The sequence below is a fragment of the Notolabrus celidotus genome, chromosome 1 (genome assembly GCF_009762535.1).
Source record: "Notolabrus celidotus isolate fNotCel1 chromosome 1, fNotCel1.pri, whole genome shotgun sequence".
NCBI classification, from domain to species: Eukaryota; Metazoa; Chordata; class Actinopteri; order Labriformes; family Labridae; genus Notolabrus; species Notolabrus celidotus.
In genome coordinates, this window is record NC_048272.1 from 30,868,513 (window position 1) to 30,893,017 (window position 24,505).

Genomic DNA, 24,505 nt, shown 5'->3' on the forward strand with positions numbered 1-24,505 from the left:
CACCTTGTGAACTTCGCTGAAGCAACAGAAGTCTTCACACAGGAAGACAGTTTACACCTTTTTCACTCTTGAACATCCCCAAAAACTGATTCATCATTGTCTTAATTTATTTTCCAAGTCTGTCCTTGGTTTTATCCACATATTTTAGATAACATTATGTTTAATGAAACATATTTAGAGAACGTTTAAGAGAAAATGTGAAATCATGTCACTTTGTGTGTTCTTAGGGAGTCTGCTACTCTAAAATATCCTCATGTTGTAGTCAAATTAGACCTTTGAAACACCACTCAGGAAGCAGCTGCTGGGTCAGTGCTTCCATAACAGACTCATTACATTCTGAGACAGTGAGAGAGCAGTCAGGAACCATTCACAGGTCAGACTTGCCCCCCAGAGTGCACCATTGTTCTCTGAGTCGGACAGTAACCTTAGAGGGACAAACTAACCTTTGCTGTTTGAGTGCTTTCCATTTTTCACGTACTGCTGCTTTGTAGGAGGCTCGTGGTCGATGCTGTACGCTTTCTGAAATAGAAACAAAGAGAAGATCCAAATTCATAATCCAAGGACTTTTCACTGTGTACAGTTCTTAAAACATTTTTTTTGTAAAAAGGTTGAGGTGGAATAATGATAAGTGTATGCAAGTGAGGATGCTTGGACCGTGGAACTTTTTTAACCCACAATGCTACTCAACCAGTTTTGGGTTGATCTGTGCATTTTAAATACTGGATCTCGATTGGCCAATACCCCAAAGCAACAGTCTGTTATTTCTTGACTGAAAAATGTTGTCAGGGAAAACCTGATCCCACGAGAAATCATATCAATCAACTCAAAGGAGTCCAGCACATTTTCACCTCTGCCTGTTGACACTGTGGTAAAAATGTTAGCTTATGTTAGCATTCTAAATTTGTAAACAACATGGAGGATGTTTTTGAAGGTACTTTTAATTTATTTGGAGGTAACAAAACTTTAGATTTGCGGTTAATGGCTGGCTTGAAAAGACAGCAGAAGAAAGCAGGAAAAAGCGAGGAACAGAGGAGGATGTAAACATACAGGGAGTCGATTGAAAGCAACTTCAACAAAATTGAAGAAAACAGACATGAAGCGAACACAAAACTGAACACAGTATGGCCTTAGTCAGTGTAAAAGGATTGGATGAATCAAGTAATGCCAAGCTATGTTGCATCAGATTAAATTATAGGCTGACTCAGTTTGAGTTAGAAAGAGCTGAGTCATGTAATGGAGTTCGCTCAATTCAGTCAAGTCATGCAAGGTCACATCAAGTTGAGTTCATGTCAATTCTAGTTAATTCGATGCAATCATGTCAAGTTAATTAGTACTGAAAGTTGTTTTAGTCAAATCATGCAGAGTTGAATCACTCCAGGTAGAGCTGGGTGATATTGAAAAAGATTTTATCACAATCATTTTTTCATATCAGTCGATATCAATAATTATCACGTTGAAAAATCTAACCGTTGTTTCATTTAAATTTAAAGGCAGATTTTTGGTCTGGTGTGGAGGTTGAAGAAATCAGATGGTTTGTTAGCTTGTATCTGGATTTAGTTTTCTGATAAGCTTCTTGAATCCATAATTTCTGACAGTGCTAACAAGAAGCTGGTCTTTTTGTGCAAGATGAGATTTTTGTGAAGTTTAAATTTGTAGATTCTTATTTTTCTCAGGTTGAGATCACTTGCATAATCAGGTTTATTTACCCACATCCGGAAAATGTATTTGATAAAGTGTATTAAGTTAATAGGTAAAGCTGAGTCAGCACAGTGTTCGACTAACGACTCTGCTATGAGCTGGCAGGTTTTGAGTTTTCTTCCGTTGTCACTCGTTTCAGCTGTATTTACATTTCGCTCCAAACGTCTTTAAGCCCACGTCTTTGGGTGGCAACCAGCGTTGAAGATACATTAGCTCCCCCTCCCTTTCCAGTGGATGGGGGTGTAATTACAGGTGTAAGTATATAACATTTGTATCAAACGTTTGTTATATTCATATTGAGAAAAATTATATCACGATTATTATCGTTGACAAATTATCGCCAGCCCTAACACCAGGTCACTTCAAGTTGAGTTAAATCATGTTAGGCCTGCTCAGGTGTCAGTACTAACTCAAACTCAAACGAGTCCAGTGCAGTTAGATCATGTCACGACAGATTAAGTCAAGTCTGATCAAGTCCAGCTGAGTCAATCGATGGTGGTAGGAGTTAAGTCATGTTGAGTGTTGTAAGCTTCAGTAAAGGTTTTTCATCTTAACACATATCCAATCATTCAGGAGTAAATTTCAGCCAAGGTGAGTCAAGTCATTTCATTACAGCTCAAGTAATGTTGTGTACATTGAGCTCAAGGTGAGTCAGGTCATGTGTGGTCAGGGGGTATTTAGATGAATGGAGTAACGTTGGATCTACATGTCAGTTCAAGAGAGCAAATCAAGTCATTTTGAGTCCAGTCAGGTTGAATCGGTTTGAGGCCACATATATTCAAGGTCAGACCAGCCAGCAAGTTGTGTCCTTTGAGTTGAAGCATGTCCGGCTGATTGGGTCATGTTGAATTGAGTGAAGTCCAGATTAGTTGGGTGAAGTCAGGTTCCGTTGATCCAAGCCAGGTTAGGTTGAGTTAAGTAGGTCTGTGTCAGCTCAGTTGGAGTTGGAATGGAGCCAGATTTAGCAGAGTGAATGGGTTTGTGATACTGACAGAAGTAAGTCAGTCAGCAACATTGACTTTTTGTTATTAAGATGGATGACCCGTCTCAGTCTTCTGCAGCAGTAGAAAAATAAACCAAATGTCAGATGACAACATAATGAATGCTGATGACATTTGGAGCAGGAGTCTGCACAGTAGTGATTGGCTGGTGGATCTGTGGGATTGATGTCACACCCAATCAGCTAACCAAACTTGTTGCTAAAGCATCATGACTCCCTCAGGTGGGTCCAGTCCACAGCAGAACAGATTCTTGTGTGGGTTTGAAGCAGACACTCACGGTTGTGGAAAGTTAAATGACTCTTGTGTTAGTGTTTGTTACGTTTTCTCTCACCATTCCTCCTCTACTCTGATAATCCGGTGCACACAGTGCTACAAGAGCCTAATCGATCAACAGAGCTGTCAATTATAGCGTTAATATGGAAGAGGGTTTGGCCACTTGGAGGAGGCAGGCTTTATGACCTATACCGCAGACAGTCAGTAGAGCGGGCTCCAAATATTCTGGCTTCACTTTTGGGGATGTTTTTTGTCATACATCTTTTCATACAACCCATGGTCACCATCTGAACTTTATAGTAAGCGTGTTGATAAATCTGTTTAGAGCTGTTTTATTTCCAGTTGTGAGTGTGGCAGTTAGTAATGTGAAAAAACTGCCAGGCTGGTAGGAGGAAAGAGCTCTGTCAGTGTGTATGTAACTTCACAGTAAACAGTTATACACAAAGTCACCAGGAGGAGCATGTAAACACGATCATTTTTATATTTATGATGGCGTGCATCATAAAACCCTCTGAACAGACAGAGAACAAGATTTAATTTTGGGCTGTTCCTTTAACAACCTTTCACGTCAAGTGTTTCCTCCCTCTGATCCAAACTATTCCTCTCTTCACCCAGCCATCTTCCTCCCTCCTTCTCCCCTCTTATCCTCCCTCCTCCACTCCCCCTCCGGGTGTTTCTCAGCCGCTCGTCTCCTTTCAGACTCCAGGTCAGCTGGAAAGCCTCCTCTCTGACTGAATGGACTTTGTGTTGGTTGCTAGGAGAGACTTCATCAGGCTTCAGCATGGTGACAAGGCCCTTACTGTCTCAGAGACCCCCCCAAAATAGCCCTGAAGGATCAGGGAGGGGGGGTTCTGGAGGTGACATGAATGTTGTTTACTGCTGGATGGAGGCTGATCTGTGGACAGATTTATTGACTGATATTTTCCCGGTCACAGTCTCCTCACCAAGACGTTAAAAACATTTAAACAACCAGCAGATCGAGGTTATTATTTATATAATGCTGAATCTCATACTAACATGCATTCACACCTTTTATGTACTTCCTTTTCACAGTTTAGTATTCAAGTTTTACAACTCTTTTCTGATTGTTTTCTTGAGATCTCAACTTATTTTTCTTGTTATCTCAAAATAAAATGGTTTAAACAGCAGATCAGCAGATAACAGCTGGACCCTTGTAATGTCAGACTATCATAACTCAATCAATCAATCAAGCTTTATTTATTTAGCACCATTCATACAAATCAAATGCAATTCAAAGTGCTTTACAGAGATTGAAAACAAGAAAGAAGCAGAAATAAAATAATGCCAAAACATGTAAAAACCAAAAATTGATTTTAAAATAGAGACTAATGCACACCAACAACAATAAAATATGTGTAATTAAAATAAGCTAAAGCATCAAATTAACATTAAGAATATAAATAGTTCAAATGAATAACTAAAAAAAGGGTAAGGATAAGGGTTGAAGATAAAATAAAGGCTAAAAATATCAATAAGACTGAGTAGATAAATAATAAAAACAGAAAGTTAAAACTAAAAAATAATAAAACAACATTAAAATTAATAGAAAACAATACAGTAATAAATTGTTAAACCCTACATAAAAGCCAGGATGAGTAAACATGTTGTTAGTTTATCTTTAAAAGTCTCAATATCTGCTATAACTGTACCCAGAAGAACATAAAAATAGGCTTAACTTATCTCATTAGCGTTAGCAGTGGCAGCATGGCATGTAGTGGTCTGGCCTATCACAGTCTATTGATTTGTTTAGATGGACACAAAAATATTATCACGTCATTAAACAATAAGAATTCTTATCTCAAGATAATGCCTTAATTTGATCTTTTAAAGTGGTAAACCCTCTTTGTCTCCATAGATAATGAGGTCAAGAAGACAGGATGTCAGAAAAACACTGAAACTGTCTGTTTTTATGGAAAATGAGTATTCTTATCTGGAGATATAGAGATAAATATGTCGAGGCCATAGACTGTATGAATAATGTAACATGACGTAACGTGACGTAATGTGACGTGACGTAACGTAACATATTGTTTCCTATAGTATTGTTTCCATAGACTGTATAAATACTGGACGTAGTATCCGTGATGTCACTCATCTGTTTCTGAAGCGATTTTTTGAGCCTCCTTGCCAACAACTACAGTCTTCCCGCCTGTCAAACAGGTCAACTGTGCCTCTCATAATGGAAAACTTGTAATCTTAACATCTTCGAAATTTCAGCGTTATGAAAAAATTCACCCCCTGTACAGTGTGTGCCGATAGAGAAATGTGCTACTCATACCTAAACTGTTTTTTGGACCAGGCTGTAAACACGTTTATTATTGCTGTTAAGATCGGCTCTTTGAATTGGTGTCTATGTGGTTTCTGTTGCTTCTGCAGCCAGCATCCAGCGGATGCTTGATGAACTGCAGTTTTTAACAATTCCACATGGGCTACATATTTTGAGACCGAAGGTTGCCTCTTGGTTGAGACTAGTGTTGGTATCTCAAAGTAACAAGATAAATAAATCCAGATCTCAGGGAAGCAACCAAAACTAACATATCAAGCAAAAAATGCTGGAATTTCCTTCATGAGACAAAAAGATCACTGAGTCTCGAGCTCATGACACACTTAAAGTAAGTAATTTAGAAGTGTGTTATAGCTCAAGATAATGAGGAGTTGAGATCTCCAGATAACGACTGAAACTTTCTTTATATCATGGAGAAACTGTTTTTATTTTTATTTAAAAAAAAGTCAAGATCCTGAGAAAACAATTACAACTAACTCATGTTTACAGAAAAACATGGTTTGTTATTGATTTAAAAAAAAAAACCTGAAACAACTTGTTAGTATGTAAAAGCAAAGTTCTTATCTCAAGATTACAAGATAAATATGACAAGAAAGTAACCATGGTAACAAGATACATCAGTCACTCTAGAAAACAGCTGAGATGACCTGTTATCACCAAAAAGAGTAAATACAATCGAAGGCAGCATCAGATTAAGGCTTCCATAATAAAGCCCCTTTAAAAACAGATTAAAGTCTGATTTGATAGAAAAAGCAGAAAAGTAGGATTTATTGGAGGCAATATCTCAAATTAATCCAGACAGTAAACCCAAACCAGAATGCCTCAGTGTTCAACGGTGAATGATCTGAACAAGCGAGCCAAAAGAAAATAAAAACATGATTGCAGCCTGAAGTCATACTGCTGAGCTCAGGGCAGCTCTGTCAGTCTGAACCAGTCTCAGATCTGTCTCAGCCTGAAGCATTACAGGCTGCAGAATAGGAACTGACCTGAGGACAGTCTGACCTCTGCTGGACAAAAAGTAACATTACACCTTTTACACCGCACAGCAGAATGACAAACACACTCTGTACTGGCTCTTTAACACTCACATCTCGAAATTTTAATCAAAGAAAACAACTCACAGTGAACACAGAGGCTCAGGATTGCGACTCAGTATTGTTGTGACAGACCACCATGACTTATTTCCCATTATGCTCCATCTTAGATTGAGTTCCTGGTTTGTTTTAAAGACTATTTAAAGAGGCAGGCGTTTCTTGGTGTTAATAACAACTAGTGCTTGTTCCAGAGAAAAATGACTATGTTAGATCCACATGTTCTTTTTCTACTTTAGCTACAGAAGAAAATTAACACCTCATAACAAGTCAGATGGAAATTTATTTTACCTATACACTTCAACTCAATGTTCAACCATAACCCTGTACATGTTTAACCCTTCAGTCCTTTCCCCCACATTTTGTTGTCTACGTGGAAAACACTTTAAGAACAGGGTTTGAATTACTCTAGTAGATTATTTCATCCTGCAACAAGATCTTACTCTGTATTCACACATGCACGAATCTCCGAAGACCTTCCGGAAAGTTTCAGGGGTGAGCCGCATGTGTGAACGCACCCCGACTTTACCTGAACCTTTTCCCTTATGAAGTCAGGGTGATGCAGCAGGAAATTATCCGGTTTGAGCAAGCAGGGAAATAACGGTTATAATTATTGAAAACGGTGGAAACCCAGAAAAGCAACACATGACGGGGGAATAAATATCTAAGTTTGAAGCAGCGATATGAAAGATTAAGCAACTAACTTTGGAAAATTAGTGAGAAGTGAGTGAGAATGAGAAAGAGGCTCTCAAGGGCAAATATCTCCAATCAAAATGTATTGTTTTTGTCGCTGACAGGCTCAGGTTATTCTAATGTTGCATTCACACCAGACGCGGACAAGCACACTATTCGCGTGAAAACAGATGCGAGAATGTTTTGTTTACACTTGCTTAATTCGGGCGTCAAAATCGCGTGTACGCAAGTGCCCAAGACGCAAATTGTCCTACGCCACACCAGTCTGTTGTCATCAAACAAGGTTGAGCTTAAGTACATTGAATGGGGAAGCCGGTGTTATGGTCTAAGACGGGACCATGTTAACTGGCGACTTTCCGCAGAATGCGTCAGTGGTTGCTGTAGCTAGTGATGTGTCCTCCCGTGTCGAGGCTTCGAGGCATGTGTTGAGTAATCCAGGAAGATTTCTGTGAAGCGCGTATCGAGGCCTGTGTTGATGACGTATGTGGTGACGTGCGAAGCCTCGCGAGCCGCCTGTACCACGTGACTGATTCAGGAACCGGTTCGCGGGTTTGGTGCGCGATTCGAATTATAAGGGGCAGCGCACAGTCACAACCTTGTCCCCAATTTGTTTCCACTTTCCCTTTTGACCCGGCCATTGTATCATAAAGACAGACACCATATTAAGAAGTTCATTATTTATGTGTTGGCATCACAAACATCATTCAAAGCTTCACACACCAAAGGGATGGTGTCATTATAATCACTGCACTTATTTTACATTTATTGTCCACTTGGTGGCGCAGGAGAGCAAACGGGGCACCATGAAGCTTCGGCCCATAAGTGAACCAATTGGATGGAAAGCCTCAAAGCTTCAAGAAGCTTCATCACTAGCTGTAGCTACAACAGCTGTTGCAAGCAGGAAGAGAATACATAGCTGACCCGAGAAATGCCGTTTTATCAAACTTTTCAGTACAATGTCAAAATATACATACAGTACTCGTCTTTCAAGCCTTGCTGTTTGAAAACGTGTCTTTACTCTCGGTCACATACGACCGGTTTGTTTTTACAGTAAACGGAAAGAGAAGAATTTCCTTTTCCTGTTAGTGTCCACACAGAATAAACATTTCAAAATAATGTTGTCTCTGAAGTCCTATTAAACTAAACATACAACATAGGGGAGTCCAATCCAGATGTTTTCTGAGAAAGAAAAAATAATCAGCAAATATTTTTTTATTCCAATGACGCAGGATTCAAAACGGGAGTGGATCCCCTTTGTGATGGGAAAAACTCTTCGTCCACTGGGTTATTTTCTCTAGCTATATTGTCCTCGGTACAATTTCTAAACAACACCTGGAAATGGTTTGGTGATTCGTGTGAACGCCCCAAAGTGTCTGATTAGAAACAGAGAGGATCCCTCCAGAGAATCCTATATTACTTCACCTTTCAGAAGCACCATCCATTTAAAAAACGGTTTTAGCACATAGAACCTGAAAGTTGCTCGTCTGCCTCTGCCTCTGTTTGTTTTTGTTGTTTTAAAGTAAAAAAAAAAAAGGTACAAATAAAATTCTGCTTTCTGCAATTTGCACACTTTTTTTGCCCATTAATCAATTCAGGTCTTACTTTTAGCTTGTTATACCTTGAAATACTTCTGGACTTGTCAGGTCATAATAATTGTGATCAGATATTTTAACCAAGAATTACACAAATCCGCTGGAACAAGTTTTGAGTTTGTGCAGTAAACTGGATAAAGAATGACACTTGAATATAGTATTATTCCAAACTTTGTAAAGTCACGGCTTGGGTTTAAAAATACTTGAATTAGCCTTTAAAGCTGTCGAAGACTGAAGCTGAGCAAAATCACACCTCTGAGTGAAATCAAATACCAAGCAGCTCTTAAACCCTCAGAGCTTTAATGTTAAATCTGCTGCTGTTATCTCTGGGAATGTGTGAGTGCAGAGATTTAACCTCCCAACACACACACACACACACACACACACAAACACACACGCACGCACGCACGCACGCTGAGTGCTCTCTTGTTGTTCTGTATTTTTAGAAGCTGGATTTTCTCTGATCGTCTTAATCTCCCTCTCTGGTCCAAGCTGGTTTTAACCCACTGATGATCCGCATCAACACCACAAACACAAACCTGATTTATCTGAACATGTTAGTCTCCCAGGTCGTCATTGGGCTGATCCCGGATCAGTCAGTATGCAGTGCTTTAATTGTCACCGTCACGTGGTCTTCTTCCTCTTCTTCCTCTCCTCGTTAATGAGCAGCGTTACGTAACCACGGCTGAGAATACTTGGCTGCTATTTTCTCTCTGTGCTGATCCAGTTACTCACACATGAGTTCACTAACTGTTCACAGAAGGAATCTGATTAGTCGAGTGAGGGCCAACGCTCCGACTGAGTGACTGAGAGGACTCCAGTATCATAACGTCATGCTGTACTGACACGTCACCCGTTAATACAACGTATACAGGATGACTTCAAACGACACGTAGAGACAAGCTGAGAAAAGAAGTGTAAATGTGAGAGCCACAGGTTATATTTGTAGACTGTAAAAGTGTTTCTGTAATAAATGATTCTATCTGATCTGATTCATTATAGTAATTTTATTACATCTTACTTCTATTTATTTATGCATTTATTTATTTTATTTACTTATTTGTTATCTAGTTCAAATTTTAATCACTTTTTTAAAAGTATATACTGTCCTATATTAAATTATTATAGACATATTATTTTTTCAGTCAATTTTTATTATTTATATATATATTTTTAATTTATTGTGGATTAATTCATTGTTGATTTAGTTATTAATTAGATTATATCATTTTGTGATTTTTACAGATTACCTCTCAGCATTTTAATATTTTATTCTGTTTTAATTTGCTGTATTTACTATTAGTGTAGCTTCTTACTTTCTTTCACTGGTTTAATATTTTTGTGTTTTATTATCTTAGTAATTAATTTTATTTCGGTGAGCTTAATTTCCTTTTTAAGTTTTAATATCTTATTTTTCCTCCAGTGTTTCCTCGTTAAGATATTATGCAAGTATTTCCTCAGTTCATTCAGCAACTTCTTTTTTATTTTTCATTTATTTTTTTTATTTTTTTACCATCATTATTATTATTAACATTGCATATGTCATGTTCTTAACCTTAGTATTGTGGGTTGGGGTTGGGTTTGGGGTCGGGCTGGGGTTGGGATTAGGATTGGGTTGTCTTTTAATTTTTTTAATATTTTTAATTTATATTATTTTTTTATTGTTTTTATGTACAGCACTTTGTGTTACAACATCATTGTATGAAATGTGCTTTACAAATAAAGTCTGATTGATTGATTGAATATCTTCAGCTACTCATTAAGTCCAATAAATCACTCTTTGTTCCTACACAGTTTTATAGATTTCTTTCTGCTGTTATCATGTTCAAAGCTGTGAAACCACTTTTTACAACCTCAGACTGTCCAATACTGACATCATCACATGACATTTTTCTGCTTATCCATGTCACATCTTTTGGCATCCTGCAGATTTATACTCTAGCCTATACTAACAGTCAGTTAAATGTTAAAGGAAACTTAAGACCTACTTTTTTAATCTGGCTTTGTTGTGAAGCACTTTAGGCTACATGGTTTTGTGTATGAAAGGTGTTAAACAAAAAAAGTTGATTTAAATGCAAAAGACAATAAATAACGTCTAATGATCTGAAATAAGGTCCAAGCAACAGTTTAAACTCTCCAGCCAGAACTAATTCATACAAAGTGAAAATGACTCAACTCCCTGACACAAACCTCCTCGACTCCAGCTGACTCAACCTAACTACAGACAACATCACTCATCTTGTCCTCATTAGCCCACTCAGCTACATCCAAGTCAACCTGACCAATCAAAACGACTGGGCTTCACCTCTCTCAAAATCTGTATGGCCACCCCAAACTCCTGAACTATGATTTGCTGTCTGTCTTTACAGAGGCAGGAGTCATATTAGAATTAACCATTTGGACTGTGTTGCACTGAGCTGCTTGTAGCTTTCTTTGTATGTTTCCCTTTGTCAATTACTCCAAATGTGACTTCAGACGAACGTCTTCTCTATGAGTCCTCAAAGAATTAAACTGAGATTTCTATGTTGACGCTTTGTGTCATTTCTTTGTAAAGTTAAAATCTATGTCAAAAAGTCTGGACACACCCATGAATATGAGCTCTGCAGATGATTGACTGTGTGTGTCTCAGCTCATGATGTGTTTTAAGTAACGTCAGACTTTGAGCTTTAAATATACACAAACTGGAAGCTCTCCTCACAGCTGCTGGTAGAAATAACTCCATCAAAAATAGACCCATGAGTTAATCTGAAGCAGACGTTACAGCTACATGACCCGGTCTGATAGATCTGTCCATATACCCCGTAACCCTGCTGTCAGCTGTTAGTTGCCATGGCAACAAACACACCCCAACACGCCCGCTATGACAGGTGCGCCGAGCCCCACAGTTCAAATATTTGACGCCTTTATCTGGTTAACCAGAAACTCTGAGTGTGTTTGAGGAGTCACATTCCTCTGAGCTCAGGTCTGATTCCATCACTGACAAAGAACAGAAACACACAGCACACGACTCAAGTAGATTTATCAAGAACTGGACTTTCGTACTTGTACTTCAAACTTAAGTCTTTCTTAGAGCTCTATAAATAAATATTTTTTAATATTTTACTGGTGCGATATACATCTTTATTGTTTAATATCCATCTAAATGCATGTTTTTCTGTTACTATGATGTCTGAATGTTGTGCATTTATGGTGCAGCATTTCTTTATTTGGTTGTACATTCTAGAATTACAAGGCATTTTGTTCCATTCTATTCTCTTTTGTTCCGTCGTGTTCCGTTCCATTCCATTCTGATCTATTCTATTCCAATCCACAGCAGTGTTTTTACCTCAGGTCCTCTGAGGTAGATGGAAACATTGCACATTTTTACTTCTTGTCATTTATTTAACAGCTTTAGTGACATCGCTGTTTGAAATGGTCCACGAAAAAAACTAAACTAAACGAACCCTAAAAACAAACAAACTGTACATATATAACGCCAGACATTGTAAAAGGATGCGTTACAACAATTGCAATAAAATTGTGTCCTTTCTTATCATATTGTATCGCAACGCAGTGTAATGTAACGCAACACAACCCAACCCAACGCAACGTAATGTAACGTAATGTAACGTAACGTAATGCATCACAACACAACATAACGTAACGTAATGTAATGTAATGTAACGTAATGTAACGTAATGGAATGGAATGGTATAATGTAACGTAACGTAACGTAATGCATCACAACGCAACATAATGTAACTTAACGCAACATAACGTAACGTAACTTAACTTAACATTTCCTATAGTATTGTATCCATAGACTGTATAAAATATGGACATAGTATCCGTCACGTCACCCATCTGTTTCTGAAGCGCTGTTTTGAAGCCAATCGTTGGCAGGAGCCATATTGGAAATGCCAAACTCAACCTAACTTCTGCCGAGCTAGTGTGATGTAAAGAGGCGAGCTTTGAGCCTCCTCACCAACAGCTATAGTGTTCCCGCCTGTCAATCAAGTCAACTGTGCCTCTCATTATGAATAACTCGTAATCTTAGTATCTTTGGAACTGCCGCGTTAAAATTCACACCCTGTATAGTGTGTGTCAAAAATATGAGCTATTCAGACTACACTCGGTTTTTTTACCAGGTTGTAAACGTGTTTATTTCTGCTGTAAAGATCGTCTTTTTTGAATTTGGTGTGTATGCGGTTTGCTGTATTTCCAGAGCCAGCCTCAAGTTGACACCCGATAAACTGCAGTTTTTAACATTTCCACATTAGCTTCAATTATCACGGCCGGGCGGTTGCCACTTGATTGTATTGCATGTAACATATCGTGTCGTAATGGCTCATGCAAGTGAGGCGGTGGTGATAAGTTGACTAAGAAAAAAATGTGATGATCATTAAATCACCTGTGTGAGACAATTAATATAAAAATGGAAATAAAATACATGTGTCCAGCTTCTTTAATGGCCAGATTTTTTCAGCTCCATTAAATGAATCTCAAAGTATTTTATAGTTTAGCATTAGAAAATAAAGAAAACTATGTTGTAGAATTGGCCCAACTCTATGCCGATCAGTAAAGTTCCACTTTAAATTTAACCAAATGTTTATCAAGAACATTATGACACCAGACGGAAGATGACCTCTGAATTTTTGGATAAATATATTATGGCTTCATCAGACATTTGTGGGGAAACTGTGTGATAACTTGTATGGTAAGTATGTTGTAGGCGTATCTCTGCACACTATAAAACTAAACTAAAGGAAGTACACATAAGAGACTCGGTGACCCTAATGTTTGTGTTTTTTTATGCTTGAAATAAAAAAAAGATTAGATATGAAACCTTTGCATCCATTATGGCTTCAAGAGTCGATCATTTGACTCAATATGCAAAATTGAATCTGGTATCTCATCAGTTCGATGTACAGTACATTCTGCAGGTCAATATTTTTTACAATCAAATCATTTCTCTGTTTCTCATTTTGGCTGAAATTTTCTCCTTCAGTTTGCAGTATTTTCAGACTTAATAACAAAAAAATACTGGTACTTTCACAACAAAGAGCAAGGCCTGACAGTGTGGATAAATGTTAGAAAAATCTTAGAAAATATAACTGATTAATCATAATTAATACAACCTATAAAATACTTTAAACCATCTGTTAATGAGTGCAAGGCATATGGTCTGATTATCATCATTTGATCATAGAATTCAAAACTTAACTCCCAAAATCTGTATACACAGCTAACTCAAATCACTGTACAAACCACAGGGCTCTCTAAATGGGTAGTAAATGACCACTGACCAGTCTCAAGACTCTGAAGATGTCTCCTCCCTCTTAGTCATGGTTTCAGACCACACTGGTGTAGCAGTGCAACATTTAGTTAAATAATAAGAGTATTATTGACCAATCAACTGTCAGCAGGCGTTGGTGTCTTCAGGAAAAACAGTCTGTATGGAGAGCAAAAGCAGGAGGAACACAATCCAGCGTGATGACATCCCGGCTCCCATGGTTGGCAATGTGAGGAGGATTTATTTCTCTTTATAAACAGATATCTGCATGAAGAGCAGCTAACAATCTGTTCTAGATCAAACATTTACACTGAGACACAAATCTGCTTGATGCTGTTTCACTACAGACAATCAGCGTTTAGATTTCCTGCCTTCCTGGAATGCATCAGAAATGGTGGGACCACCTCCATTCAACAAACAAACTTGTAAAAGTAGTTTTCTTCTCCTCTTGATGACAGACCTGACAAAGCTTTTTACTTTCAGCTATGACTGACCTGTAATTATGCATTCTGTATAAACATGTTGAATCTGTATCTCAGGGTCTGGATTTGAGTCTAAGTAAAGTGTTCTGGTCTCTGCCTGTAGATCTCAGAATTCTAAAAAAAAGAACATTCCGTGAAGAATTTAAAAAATCATCTTTCATAAACATCCATTCAACAATCAAAAATTGTAAAAGTAGTTTTCTTCTCCTCTTGAGGACAGACCTGACAAAGCTTGACTTTTGACTAATCTGTATCATGATGTTGTTATTTCAGCAAACCTAAGACCCGTTAATTACAAGAACATCACAAGAACATCAGTTTCTGTTTCAGGTTCATACTGAGAAGGAAGTCAGAGTGAAGCCTCTGTGGAACTTACTGTTTACAGTGAAACTGAGACTCACAACAAACAGATAAATAGATGCTTTTGGGGGGATTGGTACCAAGAAATGATGGTGTTTATATAAAGGAAGTCCTGGCTTGAAGTTATTTAACTCTGTAACACCAGATGAAGTGAAAAGTTGGTATCTGACACAAGAATTTGTTCTGCTGCGTCACTAATTGTCATCATATGATGATGGACAAAAATTACTGATGCGTTCCGACATTTACTATTTACTGAGGAGTTACAACTTTTAGAAAGATAAAATCATTTTCCAAGTCAATGTTTTGTGATGAGCTAGACTCAGAATAAAAACAAGAACTATTATTATAAATATTTGTACTTTGTATTTACTGCTAATTCCCTCAGGTTGGCATGCTAAGTGGCTAATGCAAGATGGTGAACATGGTGTACATAGCCCAGCTTAACAACAGCATGGTTGTGTTGTCATTGTGAGCATGCTAGCATGCTGTTGTTAGCATTTAGCTGACAGCAGCAGCATGTCAAAGCAGTCGCATGGATCAGATTCTTAGTTTGCCTGGAAGTATACATTTACTCACTCCTCTGATTTGAAAGTTTCTCAAATAACTGATAACTACACACACATGTGAAAACAGAACAGCATACAGTAAAGAATGAATACAACAGTCTCTCAGTGTGACGTCTACAAATGTTTATTTGTCTGACCGATTGTTCAAAACTCAAGAAGTTTCCTGGATACAAGAAGTAAAGAAGTCAGATGGCAATCATCCACATTTAAGAGCGGGATTTTGCTGAATGTCAGACCGTTAATCTGTTATCAAACGTCTCAGCTTCCTGTTAACATATTGATTAGTCATCTGTTAAATGTGAACTCTGACCCAAAGTGTCAAATGTAAGCCACAGATTTATCAGACCAGGGTGTGTTTCAGTCTCAAAGAACAAATAAAATAAATAGTTCTTCGTATGAAGATGACAAACTTTTGAGGTAAAGTTTTCAGCAGGTGAACAGAATCCATGTCAGCTCATGAACTCACCTGGACCACTAAGGACAAACGAAACCGAGCAGCACTGACCTTCTTTCCATAAGTGGTTCCCATTATTCCCAGTTCCCCGCTGAGTCGCAGGTTCACAGTCCTCACAGCCTTCCTGTCTTTCTGGTTCTTTCCTCTTCTTTTCCCTGGCAGCCTAGGCCCCCACCCTCCTCCTCTTCCTCCCCCCGCCACCTGGCAGCCTGACAGCCCGTTTACTGGGGTCGTTAGCCCGCCAACCTTAGAGGCAGCCCGGCCAGCTTCATAACATCAAACTGAAACCGAACCAAGCCGGGAGAAAGAGCAGTGAAGAGCTGGAACAGTCAGAGAATGTGACTGAGAGGAAGGAGGGAGGAGGGGGAGGAGGAAGTGTCCCAGCCACCTGTTACGGCCTGACTCCCTGCTCATGGCTGTGAGGAGTTAAGATGCTCAGACTGGATTAATCTAATTGGCGGTGACAGGGAGCGAAGCAGCAATGAGGTCTGAATCAGGGGTCACGAAACATCTTCAGCTCAAAGTTTCTCCTAGACGGCCGAAGAAACTTCTGGAAATAAAGTTTGGAGGTCCGTTCTTTAAAACTGGAAATAATTCACAAAGTGTTTGGGTTGTTACCAGCTCCTCACAGGGGCGGCTCCAGAATTTTGGGCGGGGGTGGCCCAGCTCAGGCATTGACCGACTGCAGGAGTGGCATGAAGTATGTGAGCACACATTGGCATTTATTTACCCTTTCTATCTCCACTAATCACACCTGAATACTAACATTAAGATATCATATAGATGTTACATTCCTATATAAGATTTTTATTATTATCAAACTCTGAATATTAACTACACAGTGGCAACATTAAAGCTGGTGGCCATATTGGAAACTCTCACTCCAACTAACTTTCAGCCAATCTAGAGGTGGAGCTGAAGTCAAAAGCCAAGCCACCTGTCAGTCAAATCAGCCACGCCCCCAGGAGAACCTATTTCCCACAGTGGCCATCTTGCCATGACGTCATGCTCAGGATGGGAGGTTCAAATTTGATCATGTATAACTGCTGTGATCCAGAGATCAGGTCATATTCAAAGTTAAGAAAAAAGGTTTAACAGACAGCCTGTTCGCTAATATCAGAACACAGCTTTAAATGAGACAGATAACCACTGCATTATACGATGGAGGATTAGGGCCACATCAAATAATTTAAAAGGGGATTTTGAGAATAAGTTGTTACAAATAAAGAAGTTGTAATTAAAGGCTTTGGTGAATCTATCTGTAGACCAAAACAAAGCAAAACATTATGACATTTCTACTTTTTTAATCACAAAGTTCCTAAATGTCTAAAAAGAAATGCTGCCAAATCAGTGAAGTGTATTTTTCTCAGGGCTGAATTGGCTCTTAATTTACAACAGATCAGACTCTGCAAACAAACTGATTGTATTTACTCTGAATAAAAACGATTTAGTTGAAATGAAGCTGACTGTAAATGGCCTTCGTCACCTCAGCCTCTTCATTCACAGTTTTGTGGTTGTTGTTAGAAAGAGCCACAGTGCTTCAATGTGCTACTAGAGGGTGCTGTTGCTTTCAACAGAGGACTCCTTCTTTAGGACAGAAGCCTTTCTGAACCGTTGTCGGTTGGGTGAAATGAGCAGCTGTCATGTTTGAAGTCATAGAAGAGTCTTAGTATGAATACATGCTAGAATTAAAATAATGCTTATTAATTTATTAATGGGTAAGTAATGGGATAAAATAAAGAACATTATAATAAAGAAGATAAAAATGGACATGCGTCGGGAAAAAGACTAGAAATACATTTTACAGTACTCCCATGACTCCACAGAGCCGTGCCGAGTAACCACCTGACTTTACAGTCTACATAGTTGTCATTTTTTGAGTAAATCTTTATTTTACCTGGAATATTCCCATTGAGCAAAAGCAATTTTTTTAGACGAGTCCTGGCTGAAACAGTAGTGTAAAGTTTTGAAATAACAGATTATAAAGAGCAGAAAACATCTAAAAGAGTAATGATAAAATAGTGACCCTGCAGCTTAGAACAGGATGAGGAAGCAAATCATTCACTTATAAAGCCCAGCCCACACTGATAGATTTATATCATAACATCATAACAGATGTTGAAAATGAGAGAGCCCCCACAAATAATTACAGATTCAACAGTCTAGTTTATAGTGACGACATAAGGACTTTGAAGAAAAACTGGTCCAGAGCCTTTAGATTCCTTCATTTAATTTATTGAAATGTAAAAGACAGCCGTTTTTCTTCAGGTGGTTTAAAAATGTCCCTTTCTGTAGACAGTTCCTACATGGTTATCGCATGATTGTTACACAGCTGCTTGACTTAAATTCATTATCAATAAAACACAAACACGATTTTAATGTATATGATCGCATAAATTATATTCAAAGATCATGGGTGTACACGATGTAGAGTTGGTGTAACATGATCATTGATTGCTGTGCTGCTTCTTGAAGTTTGTTCACACCAGGGACTCGTGAACTGTGCAGGAACAGAATGACACGAACAGATAAACATAATTTAGTCTCAAAACAGAACAGGTTTTCTTTACACATTAAACTTTCATTTAAGCAACAACTACCACTACTATTCGTCTCATTACTATCATCTCTCTCTCTCTCTCTCTTATTCTCTCTCTCTCTCTTATTCTCTCTATCCCTCTCTCCAACCCCAACTTGGTCGATGTAGATGTGGTCTAACATGAGTCTGGTTCTGTTTAAGGTTTCTGCCTGTTAAAAGGAAGTTTTTCCTCGCCACTGTAACCAGCTAAATACTGTGAGGTGCAATGCTCATGGTGGATTAAGTCGGGATAAGACTGAGTCTTACCCTGTCTTGGTGTTAGGTCTCTGTTGATAATTCAACATAGAGTACGGTCTAGACCTGCTCTGTTTGTAAAAGCGTCTTGAAATAACATCTGTTGTGATTTGGTGCTATGCAAATAAAGGTTGATTGATTAAAGTTCCTTGTCTTTAACTAGTTTGGTATTTTTATGCTTAGAAAAACACAGTGTCTTCTCTTGGTAGTTTTCGCCCTCCATACTGACCAATCAGAGAGCGAGTTAGTACATTCTGTAAACCAGACAGGAAGAAAATGGGATATTTGTTTATGTGTTGTATTGCGAGGAAATTGTTCAGAAAAAAGGAACAAGAAATGTGGTATTTGATATGATTTCATATTGACCCTTTTAGTGTTAGTAAACAGTGTGATGTTTTTTGATGGGCAGGGCTTAGCTGGAGGCATAACAACCTTCTAGACTGTTAACCAACACTAGGCAAGTGTTTTTGGTTATGTTTACGCCAATGGTAGAGATAGCTACCACGATACCGAATGTGCCAAAAAAAGTTAATTTTCCGGAAAAATTCAAATACGCGTCTCAATGCCTTCCATTGTCTGATTACATGATATATTAAGCCTTAATAGACATAATGTCATCAATCCATATGACAGTGCATGGCAGGATAATTTTTAATGATTACCTTGGTGCAGTACTTTCACTTTGTATTGCGTTTAACCAAAAATGTCTTTGTCGTTGTTGACGAGCTGTGGCAGCTGGTATGGTAAATATCTATATATATATTGTGACAAAGCTGGGTTTTTCTAAAGTTATAATTTGGGGCATTTTTGCCAGCTGAAGAGAGACAGGAAATGTGGGGAGCAGAGAGTGGGGGAGGACATGCAACAAATGGTCATGGCTGGAATCGAACCTGTGACCTCTGCAACGAGGACTATAGCCTCTGTATATGGTGTTAGACCGCAAGGCCTACGGCGCACCATAAAGCTGGGTTTTGAGTCGATCTAGGTTAACTTCAAATTACAGCAGATCAGCAGTGTTCCCATGTTTAACAGGAAACAATATCACCCTACATATCACTCAGACTCAAACAAAACCACACGCCAAGGTCTGCTCTCTCACACAAGACTGCATTGTTTTAAAGGCATCTTTTCAGATAAGGTGCAAGTTGAAAAACCTGACAGCTCCAGGCCACACCGTTTTTTCTTTAGCTCTATCAGGGATGCTTTCAGGTGTAAAACAGATTTCAGGGGTCGGTACTGTTGGAAATCGATTGTGTTTTCATTAAAATAATTGGTGTTTCAGTTACACCAGATGCCAGAACATCTGTATGAGCAGAGGGGGGGACAGAGAGATAGAGGGAGAGGGAGATTGCACAGAAAAAAATGCCCCTTGGTGTAATTATGGCCTACGTGATTTCTGGGTTTTTTCCAAGAAAGTTTAGCAAAGACTTAAATAAAGATTGTTGCAAGCGACTTGATTCACCAAATAAGTGTGTGAAAATGAGTGGTTTCTCTCTACAGAACAAATAGACCAGGCTTTCTTTGAAGAGCATACCAGAAGTGCTGCTGTACTTTTTATTCCATGCCTGGAGCATACTCTACAGTTCTAGACATAAGTTTCATGTTATAATATCAGTAAACTGTCTGTTTTGGCCAAGAACCTTGAAAGGTGAGTCAAAATGGAGACACGGATCTGAGACACATGTAAGATGCTTAAAGGTCTAATCTGACTCCAACTTTAAAAGGTCTGCTCTCAGCCGGCACACAGTCAACACGTATCAAGTGTGAAATGCTTAACCCAGCGATACTTTCAATTTCAGATTCTCTCATGTTTCGTACCTTTCAGTTAATGTGCTGCTTCAGCCATTCAAGTGCCTCCTCTTCTGACATATGGGCCTGAAAACACAGACAACAGACCGTACAGAATGATGGAGAACTACAGATTAGGACTGAAACTGAAAACACTTCCATTGAAAGTTATTTTTATTTCAAGTTGTTTAAAATAAGAGCTGAAATGACTGCAGTCTTAACTCAATGCTGACAGAAATAGTAATGTTAATGAAAAAAACTAAGATACCTTCTTTCGCATCAGTTCTTCAAAGTCCTGCTCTGTTAAACCCAAACTACAACAAAAGACACAGCAGCATATTCAACACTCGAAATTTTGACAACCAGACTTTTTCAATCACTCTCTTAAAATTTCATACCGGTTCAGGCACTCTTTCACATGCTTCTCCAGTAATCCCTCATTTTATTGTCCTTAAAAGATTCATCCTGTGATCACACAAACATGCCGTTTGAAAAGTTAAAAAGAAAGTTTTGATATACAGAGAAGTCATAGGAGTTCTGATGATGCTGAGGCTAGATTACCATTAAATGCTCCATTTTTTTCAAATCCACGTGAGGTAACCCCAAACTATCCGGAAGACAAAAGAATTTTCATCAGTCAACACAGACAATCACACTTCCATCACACTAAACAAAAATAAAAATACTATTTTTTTTCTATAAACTCTTCTGATGACATACCCCAGTCCTCCCATTTAGGTTAGCCTGTATCACTTCTATCCCAAAATCTGTCTACTCCCCTAAAATAATGTTCCATACCTTTGCAAAGATCCTTATTTGCTTCCCGCACCCTCAGCAACAACTGGTACAGGGATACTGAAGACTGAAACCACATGAACACACCCATTCAGACCAATGAACTGCTGCATGCGATAACAGAAAACATTTACAATCCCCAAATAAATGCATTTTAAGAGGAACTATAATCTTCAATTAAAAATACAAATGTCTTGCTGATCATTAATTTGATGAGACTACTCAAAATAAAAAGTGACATCCTTTTGTTTGTCAGCAAAAATTATTTGGGGAATGACCATGTGGAAGAATTGGATTTTCTGTATGACATTGGAGATCACTTTTAGTAGAGACTTAGTACAGATCTCAAACCACTACTAAAAAGATGGATGGAAAACCAAATTATTTTGACAAGAGGCAAGATATCTAAGGATAAGAATGATCAGTTACGATTGCTTGTCTGAGTGAAGAGATTATCTCATCATCCATTTACATTGTCTGTATGTCCAGGGACTGACCCCCGAAAGTAAGGTGACGTGGATATTCTTTTAAAAACACACTACTACATGGCCGGTGTTGGGGTATTTAATGCCAAGGTGTACCTGGACTCACTGGTTAACATTAATAGGAACAGGTTTCTAAGTGGCCTTGGCATGAAGAGAAAGTCTCTTCCCTCAGGAAACCCCGGTTACAACCGTAACCAAACACAATCTATTGTATCAGGGCTATGTTGTCGCTGCCACTAGGATCAACAGGCCTTGCTGCCACTAGTTTGCCATGGTGTTGATGCCCAGAGGAGGATTGTTCCTCCTGCGGAGAGGTACAGAGGGTAGTGAGCCATCTCTGGAATTAAACAGATTGGCCACATTAACTAAAAAGAACAAGATCTCGTCAATCCCTTGGGGATGAAGTTTTGCCCTCCTGGGCTCCGCCCCGCTCACAGGGCAGATGACAAAAAATGCTGCCACCATGTTGTATTCCGGCACCGATGGCCCTGCGGGCTCAGTATTGCGGGGCAGGTAAATAGCTCTTAATTGCAGTTAACTTAATTGCAGGTTCCTAAGAGGCCCATATCAGTTCCCCCTGGTGTCCTTGCCTTTGTGCAAGGCACCCCATTCATCCACAGATGCATCCGCTGACACCTCCTGGGGATGCGCCACTGGCCCCTGCATACTCTCTTTTTGGAATGGTGGCTTGGTCCTTTACCACCTGAGGGCAAAGCGTTTTGGTTGACCTAAATGCTGGCCGCAAGGATCTTGCCTGACAAAGTTCCAGCCACTAGAGGAACCTTTGCACTGGGAGCATGTGTAAATAGGGCCAGTGGAATCACCTGCACTGCTGCTGTCATGGCCTAGGAGGCCCAGGCACTGCCTCCAAGTGACCCTTGTCCCAAGCTTTGAGAAGCAAAGGAAGGCTCTAAAACATTTTTTCACACCTGCGCCCGTCTCACGAGAGCAGCATAGCATCTAACCACATGCTCAAGAACTGGTGGGTTTGTGAGGCTGCAGTCTGTTCTTCTCTGCATGGTTGTGCAACCCAAGCCCTTCCGAATGTGTTCCCAGCAGCACAGAGACCGAAGACAGCATTGTTCTGCTGTTTGTTCACAAGGTCAACCAATCATCCAAGGTAGTTCGGACCCCTGAGCCCTGACAGTGCAGTTTCCAGACTGCAATGCACTGTGTGAAGGCATAGGAGGAAGTGAGAAACCAACAGTGAGAACACAAAAACCTTGCCGTCTTTGAGGTCGCGCCCTTACAGGCAAATCTCAGGTACCTCCTGTGTCCTTTCCACATTGGTATTTTCTAAGTAAGTGCCTTTGGGTTGTGAATCAGTCACCCGCCTAGCTTGTCTCAAACTTGGCACAGATATCGTGTTGCACCTGAGGAATTTGTCCAGTCCAGAAGTTCTAAAATGATCACAAAACCTTTCTCTGATAAGGCTCTGTCACAACTAACCAAGAAACCAACCCCCTGGCACTGGCGGCTTGCTGATACATTGTTACTGACACGAAGGAAACATTCCAAGGGTCTGCCTCCAGTGCTCCCCATGATGCACGACACCTCTGAGGGCAAGGACAGGCCAGGTTTCAGCCTTGTGCCAGGACCAACAAAGTTTTAGGGAACCTATTTCCTTTCCTAGTTCAGATCTTTAGACTCCAGTCCAGATGCTGTGAGTGTGTAGGCTGAGCCACACCTAGGCGGTGCCATACTTTCAATTTACACGCACACAGTGGCAAGCTTGGACTGCAACAGCCAACAGTGGCCCCTGACTCCCCCCCTATATCCCAATCATTCCTCTTTCAGCTGCCACTGCCTGCTTCCTCATTGATTTTGGAAGAAGCAAGGGAAGCTGCAACTCCATTAGTTCATTCTTCTCTCAGCTGGAGGAACCAGATGATGCTGTGTGCCAATATAGCCCCTCATCAGGCAAACAGCTGGAGTGGTTGTCAGCACAGAACACTATTAGAACATTCTGCATGGCGTGAACACTCCATGGCGGGCTGTTCCCTGGTTCACACCTCAATCCCTGGTTCACACCTCAACTGAGGAAGCTGCGTCAGGCCAAAGAAGAGGCCTACAGGAGTGGGGACCGGGACCTGTTCAAGCAGGCCAGAAACAAACTGACGAGGGAAATCAAGGTAGCTAAGAGGAGCTACACTGAGAAGTTAAAACAGAGCTTCTCTGCCAACGACCCCTCAGAAGTTTGGAGAGGCCTGCGTGAAGTTACAAGCTACAGGAGACCCTCCCCCCACCCTGAAGGTAACAAAAGACTAGCTGACGACCTGAACAGCTTCTACTGCAGGTTTTCACACCCCACACCCGAACACTCTGATTACCTGGCCCCCCCCACAAGCCCCTCCCCACCCCCTCTGACCCCCCACCTGCGCTGACGATCTGTGAAGATGAGGTAATCCAGCTCTTCCAGAGACAAAAGACCAAGAAGGCTCCAGGACCAGACGGCGTGTCCCCCTCCTGCCTGAGAGTCTGTGCCGAGCAGCTGGCCCCCATCTTCACAAAGATCTTCAACACATCGCTGGAGCTGTGTGAAGTGCCCTCATGCTTCAAAAGCTCCACCATCATCCCAGTCCCAAAGAAACCCACCATCACAGGACTCAATGACTACAGGCCCGTCGCCCTGACGTCTGTGGTCATGAAGTCCTTCGAGAGACTAGTGTTGAGCCACCTGAAAGACATCACAGGCCCCCTGCTGGACCCCCTGCAGTTTGCCTATCGGGCAAACAGGTCGGTGGAGGATGCAGTCAATATGGGTCTGAACTACATCCTGCATCACCTGGACTCCCCCAGGACCTACGCTAGGAT

General features: G+C 39.9%; 2 protein-coding genes and 1 long non-coding RNA gene across 3 annotated transcripts in view; all 3 read right to left on the minus strand.

Annotated features, from left to right (window-relative positions):
- Positions 1-15,944, minus strand: part of si:ch211-236d3.4 (protein FAM107B) — a 37,497-nt gene extending 21,553 nt beyond the window's left edge. Inside the window, exons 1-2 of the mRNA XM_034702327.1 lie at positions 15,842-15,944; positions 444-519 (exon numbers count right to left, since the gene is read on the minus strand). Coding sequence (XP_034558218.1) covers positions 444-519; positions 15,842-15,865 — 100 coding nt within the window. The 5' untranslated portion in view covers positions 15,866-15,944. The remainder of the gene's footprint in view (positions 1-443; positions 520-15,841) is intronic.
- A 2,065-nt stretch (positions 15,945-18,009) lies between these two features.
- On the minus strand, positions 18,010-21,275 carry LOC117818057. The gene is made up of 6 exons (XR_004632291.1): positions 21,210-21,275; positions 20,973-21,018; positions 20,810-20,876; positions 20,680-20,725; positions 20,442-20,498; positions 18,010-18,290 (listed from the first exon to the last, which is right to left on the minus strand). It is a non-coding gene; the product is annotated as an uncharacterized LOC117818057 (long non-coding RNA).
- Positions 21,276-21,952: 677 nt separating this feature from the next.
- The window catches only part of LOC117818636, a 22,868-nt gene continuing 20,315 nt past the window's right edge, over positions 21,953-24,505 (minus strand). The window contains exons 21-22 of the mRNA XM_034691590.1: positions 22,446-22,579; positions 21,953-21,995 (exon numbers count right to left, since the gene is read on the minus strand). Of these exons, the coding sequence (XP_034547481.1) occupies positions 21,953-21,995; positions 22,446-22,579 (177 nt within the window). The remainder of the gene's footprint in view (positions 21,996-22,445; positions 22,580-24,505) is intronic.